This window comes from Macrobrachium rosenbergii, chromosome 3 (genome assembly GCF_040412425.1).
Source record: "Macrobrachium rosenbergii isolate ZJJX-2024 chromosome 3, ASM4041242v1, whole genome shotgun sequence".
In the NCBI taxonomy this organism is placed as follows: domain Eukaryota; kingdom Metazoa; phylum Arthropoda; class Malacostraca; order Decapoda; family Palaemonidae; genus Macrobrachium; species Macrobrachium rosenbergii.
In genome coordinates, this window is record NC_089743.1 from 61,730,467 (window position 1) to 61,737,966 (window position 7,500).

A 7,500-nucleotide genomic window follows, 5' to 3' on the forward strand; every position below is an offset into this window, starting at 1 on the left:
AATCTTTCTTGGCCTCTTCCATTTCTCCCACTTTTGAAGGACAAAAAGCTTCCCATTATAGGTTTATATACTTCCCCTTAGCTTATTTATATGTAAGTATTCCTAGCTGTCAGGCAATTTTCGTATTGCACAACACACGAGCTTGTCAAAACAGTTGCGCCTCACTCTTTGCAATGAGAGCATCCAAGCCAACCAGCAACATCAGAATTAGAAAAGTGAGAAAATGTGATTAAAGACCTTGTCGTCTGTATCGACGATTTCGTACACACTTCTCCATATCATGAACGTCCATGTTATCATGCGAAGAGACATCAGTTGGCGTTTGGTTAGTATAACAATACGAATTCCAGTGCGTCATTTATCCTGTTTTCCAACAATGCTAGTCCTTACTGATTTTTTCAGCAGTATATAAATAAACTATGACGAATCATTTGTATATTTTTATTTCCATTCCTTGATGCTTCCTCTCTTCTCCTAGGATACTTGAAATTACTCGAAAAAGAAGACGCTTTGTGGGTAGACATCACAAACTGAGAAAGATTCATCCTGTTGACGTCATCCAAGCGCGTCTTAAAATGTAAAATCATTACGGAAAAATATAAATAAATATGGGAACAAAATTGTCGTGTGTGAATGCATACAGGTAAAAGGAATTAGAAAAAAATGTGAAGAATAACTAAATTTCTGATGGAACCCGGCGACATGAGAGAAAATTAGTACGTAAGTCAAACTCGACTCAAATATATAATATTCACTATGAAATTTTTAGCAAACCTCACATATATGTATGTGTGTGTATATATATATATATATATAGATTTTTTTTCCTGGCAGAGTTTGGGATATATTATAAATAGAGAAGACAAAATACGCGTTCCTCCTAAAATGGCTCTTGAAAAAATACTAAAAGGTTATTACATGCTATTATACATATAGTATGAATTCATATGAATGAAGATTTGGATTTGAGTTTGAAAATATTTTTATATGAAACAAAGGATTTGCAAGGTTTAATTTTATATCAGGTCATTTAGGTCGCTTGAAAAAATAATCGATAACACGGGATATCCATCTTAAGAACATTTTATCAGGATTATTGTTTTTCTGAAAAGTGCAAGGAATTTGTTTCCCATATTCGTAGTGGCATTCATAGTGTAAGGCCAGGACAGTGGCGGTGTCAGTGACCATATAAAAAAACTCTTATACAACTCTTACACAATTTAGTAGAAAAAAAGGACCCAACCTTGACAAGTGCATGAATAGTTTAGTTTTATATTGCAGAGGCGCACTTGAAAATATGCGTACGTACTTATTATTACTCACTTAATACTCTTACACAATGCATACACACAGAGACGCACACACACACACACACACACACACACATATATATATATATATATATATATACTGTATATATATATAGGAGGAGTTAAATGCTCATTCCATTTAATTGTATTTCCATATATACATATTATGTATATATATATACATATATATATATATATATATATATATATATATATATATATATATATATATATATATATATATACTGTATATATGATATAGGTATGTGTATATATGTGTGCATGCGTATGTGTGTATAGGTTATGGGTTTACATAAGCGAAAACGTAATTTTACAGTACTAGAAGTTTTATATATGGCTGAGCATAAACCTGAAATTATAATCTATGGAAATCCTTCTACAACTGATGTTTCTTTGGGTGTACCAGAGTGCTTGTCAGATGTAGCTTTAGTCACAGAATGTGAGGAACCAAAATGACAAGGTAATACAAAAGAACGATAACCCGGTACAAAAAAAAACTGAAGAGGGACCGAGAAATATTGAAGGAGATTCCTTGATAATCAGGCTCTTTATTTCTCAAAGCTCTCTGAAATGCGAGGGATTGGAGACGAAACTACTCCAATGATTTTAAGACATATAAATCTTCCTATGTGATCAGGGGTGAGTTATTTATTGAATCTAATTCAAGATTCATACTCGAAGCAATATCTCCAAGAGCAGAATTCCACGAGATACGCTCCTCGTAGTGTTATTATTATAACAATAATAGCCATGATTAAATTGTACATAAAAATAGAGGGTGATCCTATTTAGCGAACATGAGATTTATGTGCTATAAAGCTACGAAATGATATTGGAGGTTTTCCACTTTTCAGAAACAGCATATAATGATAAACGTTTTTGAGTCATTGTTAATCTAGAGGCATAAAGCCGATGTCACTTACAAAATTAAAAATATTTATTCTTACACGAATTTATTTTGAGCGAGAAGGTAAAAACTGCAGAGCGATAAGTTTCGTCGATCGTTGCCATTATTATTTTTATGACCGTTGTTCTTTACAGTGCGAACACCTGGAACAGTTCAAATGCAGATAAGAGTTACTGTAATAGAGCAAACAGAATGTGGAATTTTAATATGACAGGCAGTGATTATAACATATCAGTAGAATTCGATAGGAGAGGAACTTCACGTGCATTCATTTTTGAAAACTTGCAAAGGCTTTTATTTTGATCTTGTGGTTTTGGAAATGGATGGACGGTTATCAGCTTGCTTGTCGTCGTCGTCTCCTTTTATTAGACGACTTTACGTATGGTCGTATTTTCTGTCTTGAAAAGATTGTAGTCCCAATACTCTCTCTCTCTCTCTCTCTCTCTCTCTCTCTCTCTCTCTCTCTCTCTCTCTCTCTCTCATCAAAAGCTTTTTCTCTAACTTAATGCTTTTTAATGTAAGTTTGTAAAAATAATATTCGTTGAATATTAATTGCTGAGGAGCCATAGTTTCGACTTTGCATCACAGGGCAATTTTGAATTAGCATTCTCTCTCTCTCTCTCTCTCTCTCTCTCTCTCTCTCTCTCTCTCTCTCTCTCTCTCTCTCTCAAGTGTCAAATGCGCTTTCACTCAGTTCATTAAATTATAAGTCATAAGCGGAATTAATATCTTAAATTCTTCAGCCATCACCTAAGTTTAGTTTTTAGTTAGTCTCTCTCTCTCTCTCTCTCTCTCTCTCTCTCTCTCTCTCTCTCTCTTTTTATCAAACGCCCTTTCTGTCAGTTGAAGCTTTATATTCGTATTCAAACCCTGCCATATGTCATTGGTGGATTGTGATTCATGTATTATAGTTTCATTTCATTCTTAGGTTTATAGTTAATTCTCTCTCTCTCTCTCTCTCTCTCTCTCTCTCTCTCTCTCTCTCTCTCTCTCTCTCTCTCTGCCTCCCCTGGAAGAGTTATCAAGTGTACCAGCCAACCAAGTGGGTGTGTTGATGCGCCGTGAAACGGTGGCGCCACTAAGACCAGCATCAACATAGCTCTCCTTCCGTGCTATTGGCTGCTGGGTGGACTAGGATACCACTTTTGGAAATTTGGCAGTTTTCGTTTTTATCACGTAGAGTTTTGAGATTGCAAGTCTTTTGATTTGATGTGACTTGTTTGAGATTTATTTATGCGCATTCACGTTTGAATATGGGATTATTGCGTAGATGTTGTAGGTCTTGTTGCCCTTGTGAATGTTGCAAGAATTCACCAGGTGGCATTTGGGCATCTCGGCTGAGGATACATAAGGATGTGAAGTGCGTAGGCCTTGCAGTTCCCTTGGAATCTTCTCGGAGGTTGGGTCAAGTTGGGAGGGGGCCGTTGCGTTTTTCAGTCAACAGGTCATTAACCTTTTACTCTACGGTAGTTAGACGGGGCATTTCTGTTGCTCCGTGCGCTCTTGCTTTCCTAGTCGTGAAGGGCGTCACGAAGGTTCATACTACCAATTACACCTTCCCCCTTACTTCTTCCGGTTCTACAAGAAACTCAAGCAAAGATGTCCAGATACACCCGCCAACAATGGCTGACGTTAATTGTTTTCGCCATCGCCGATTTCTGCAGTGCCGTGTGTGTATCACTTCAGGCGCCCTTTTACCCAAGCATGGCAGAGTCGAAAGGCGCTACGCCCACGCAGTATGGTTTCGTATTTGGAATCTTCGAGTTAACTGTCTTCATCGTTAGTCCCATATATGGCAACTACATCAACACCATCGGTCCCAAATTCATGTTCAACGCTGGTATCTTCACCACGGCTACTACTTGCATCCTCTTCGGTTTCCTGGACCGCATCAACCGCACCAACCTCTTCATTGGGTTCTCCTTCGTCATCAGGATCATCGAGGCCATGGGCAACGCGGGATTTCTCACTGCCTCCTTCAGTATCATCGCCAAAGAATTCCCCGAGAACGTCGGGGCCACTTTTGCCTCTCTGGAAACTTGCTTTGGTTGTGGCATGATAGTTGGGCCCACCCTGGGAGGAGCTCTTTTCGAACTTGGAGGTTATACCTTGCCATTCGTCACTCTTGGATGTATGCTGTTCGTTGCTGCCATTCTCACCTACTGCGTCCTCCCAACTTACGGAGATTTCAGGGGCCAGAGTGAATCATCAGGCAACATGTTACAGCTGATGAAGGTTCCATCTATCTCTCTCGCTGCCTATGCCATCATGGCGGCATCCATCAGTATTGGTTTCCTACAAGCTACCCTAGAACCGCATCTGCGTTCCTTCGATCTGTCTCCTTTCCAGCTGGGTCTTATTTTCGTGCTGAACGGGGCCACATATGGTATATTCGCCCCTCTGTGGGGGTGGCTCTGTGATAAGAAGCTCAACCCCAGAATTGTCGTCATCTTCGGGGCAATAGTAGTCACTATCACTTTCTTGATGATTGGCCCGGCCCCTTACCTTCCTGTCGGGGGCATCAGTATTCCTATCTGCATCGCCGCCCTCGTTCTCCACGGCACAGGTTTCGGCGCAGAATTAGTCGCCACCTTTACCAGTGCCCATAGAGACGCCGTTGCCAATGGCTTCCCCGACGACATTCAGACGTACGGTCTTGTGTCGGGCATGTGGACCTCGACCTTTGCTCTTGGGGCTTTCATCGGCCCATCAGCTGCTGGGGCGCTCTTCGATGCGGTCGGATTCCCCTGGGCGACGCAGTTCGTCGTCGCCCTGCATGCCCTCGCTGCCGTCCTCTTCGCCTTCTTCTTGTGCTGCACCAAGAAGCAGGAGGAACCTGCTGGTGCCTACACCAAGATCAACCAGAACCTCGTCCGTGCCACAGAGAACGAGAGGGCGTCTCTCATCGCCATTCCAGCACCAAAAAGAAGAGACGACCCTGGTTTCGTGGATTTCTCTTATTGCAGCCGCCTGTCAACCACCCCTAATTTCGTATTCTAAAAAAGTATATATGCATATTTCGTTTAATGTATGATGACATTTTTCCAAAGCATTATTGTGATATTTTTTTATGTGACTTCTCCAACCGATTACAATTATGATCATCATCATTATGAGTATAGCCAACAGGTAATACGTTTTAGTGTTCAAGTGTTTGGCTTTACGTAATGCTTTCTCATATTCTTAAACCAACCTCGTATAGAAAAAAAATTTAAAAGTTTATTCCAAAATCAGTTTTTGTATAGTTACTCGGTCCTGTTGCATATTAAGAGTCGCGTATTGCAAAATATAAGATTTATATTAATGTGGACTGTAACAGAACCCGAATTCAGGATGCTCCCTGGATCGGAATGTGTCTGTTTCTTTATCCCTTCGAAAAAAAGGGCCATGTTTCATAATTTCCCTTACGTTTAAAGACATTCCTTCAGGCATTTTATTTTTAATCAAGGTAATCTTGTCGCCTCAATTTTTTCTGATGATGAGATGTATTTACTTCAGGTTAAAGTGTAATTTCGTAAGTTATAAGTGTTGATTTAATGATAAGGTAAACATAACGTTTTTTCGAGTATTTTGTTAGAATTATGTCTGCATGTACGGAAGACAGATCTGTCATTATCAGATTACTTTGTCTTATTGTGCATTTTTACGTAGGTTTTGTTATTGTCTTATTGTGCATTTTTAGGTAGGTTTTATTATTGACTTCTGAATCTGATGCCTGACTTCCTAAGTGTATCATTAATATTTTTATAATCACCTCGTCTTATATTTTATTTTTGTAATGTGAACGTTTCATTCTTGTGTGCTTTGGGTGTTGTGTGTAAAAACACCCCATCTGTTTAGTGGTAGCATAAAATTTTATAACCGTTGAAATGTGATATTTTGCTATTTTCAAGTATTTTCAGGCAAGTAGTTCGTATCTGCTTTATTCTATTGCATTTTAATTCTGATATGCTTTGCATACTTTCAACATGGCGTCTCATTTTCAGCTGTTTTCAAAAGGTGGCGTCATTCTGTAATCATTTCAGACTTGTTTATCTCGTAAATCGTGCTGTAATCTTGCCGATTATCATCCGGGTATCTTGTCTTAACGGACTTCATTCTAACTGCATTGGCAGTTGCATCCTATCATACGTAGTTGTGTAAGTTGGTTATCTGTATTTGTATAACAAATATATTACTCGAGGCCTATTCAGTTGATGCTTGGAGCGATGTACGTAGGTCCAGTGGCCACTGTGTTGATGTGGTTGGTGTGTTTTGAAACTGAATAAACCCTTTGCGTGATGATTGACTTTATGTTATTCCTAAAGACACCTGTATTATTTCATACTGTCTTTTCGGCACTAGTTGTTAATGCATCGTCATTTCATCTGTATATTCTAGTGCTTTGATATTGCATGACCGAAAACTCATTACATGATGAAATTTTGCAAACATAGAAAAAAAAGTATCTGAAGTTGGAATGAAACTGAAGATGAAGATATGCATTTACATAACACCAAAAGGGCTTGTAGGCTATGTTATAAGAGATAGGTTTTAATAAAGAAGAAACGAAACTTATTGCTGATATATAGTTACAAGTAAAATAATGACTATGGAAGTTTTTGAAGTAAATATGACAGTGAAGATGGGTAAAGGAAACCTTTTTAAAAACATCAATGAATAAAGACATTAAACAAAATTATGAGTTAAAGAGGTTCTTGAAATATTGATAAAGAAATCCCTAAAATATGGATGAATGTGGAAACAGTTCGCTGTGTGAATCATATGAACGTTTAGTGTGTCGATGTAAAGTAAATTGCAGTATGAATGGAGGAAACGCATTTTTCATGCTTTCCTCCTGTTACACCTTTCGAACCTTCTTACTGTCAATTTCCCTTTCAGCGCTGAATGATCTCATAGGTCCCATCGCTTGGCCTTTGGCCTAAATTCTACAATCCAATCCAGTTTTGGTATATAAATGATTGACTAGGTAAAACCCTATTGATCATATGAAAGGAATATAAAATGTAGATTTATTTTATATGCAACTCAATATACAGTAGATAGTTATGGAAGAGGTTTTATAAAAAGATAGCTTTATTTAAGTAAACAGAAATATAAATAAAGCGGAAAAAAACTTATGAAAAGCATAAAAAATACTGATGATAAAGCATAAAAAATACTGATGATATGCAGACTTGCAGCGTATAAAATTGTTAACAAGACACGAAGTGATCACTATACTTTAAATAAATACCTGAGTCATGTCTGACCGGCCATGAT

At 38.1% G+C, this 7,500-nt stretch overlaps 1 protein-coding gene across 1 annotated transcript; it reads left to right on the forward strand.

Annotated features, from left to right (window-relative positions):
* The first annotated feature begins 3,307 nt into the window (after positions 1 to 3,307).
* LOC136856290 (MFS-type transporter SLC18B1-like) lies at positions 3,308 to 6,520 on the forward strand. Its single transcript, XM_067134021.1, has one exon. It carries the CDS (start codon positions 3,838 to 3,840, stop codon positions 5,236 to 5,238), a length of 1,401 nt encoding a protein of 466 aa, XP_066990122.1. The 5' UTR covers positions 3,308 to 3,837; the 3' UTR covers positions 5,239 to 6,520.
* The last annotated feature ends 980 nt before the right edge of the window (positions 6,521 to 7,500 follow it).

Excerpts from the sequence above, each read along its gene's own strand:
- LOC136856290 (XM_067134021.1), top strand. The coding sequence starts at position 3,838 with ATGTCCAGATACACCCGCCAACAATGGCTGACGTTAATTGTTTTCGCC.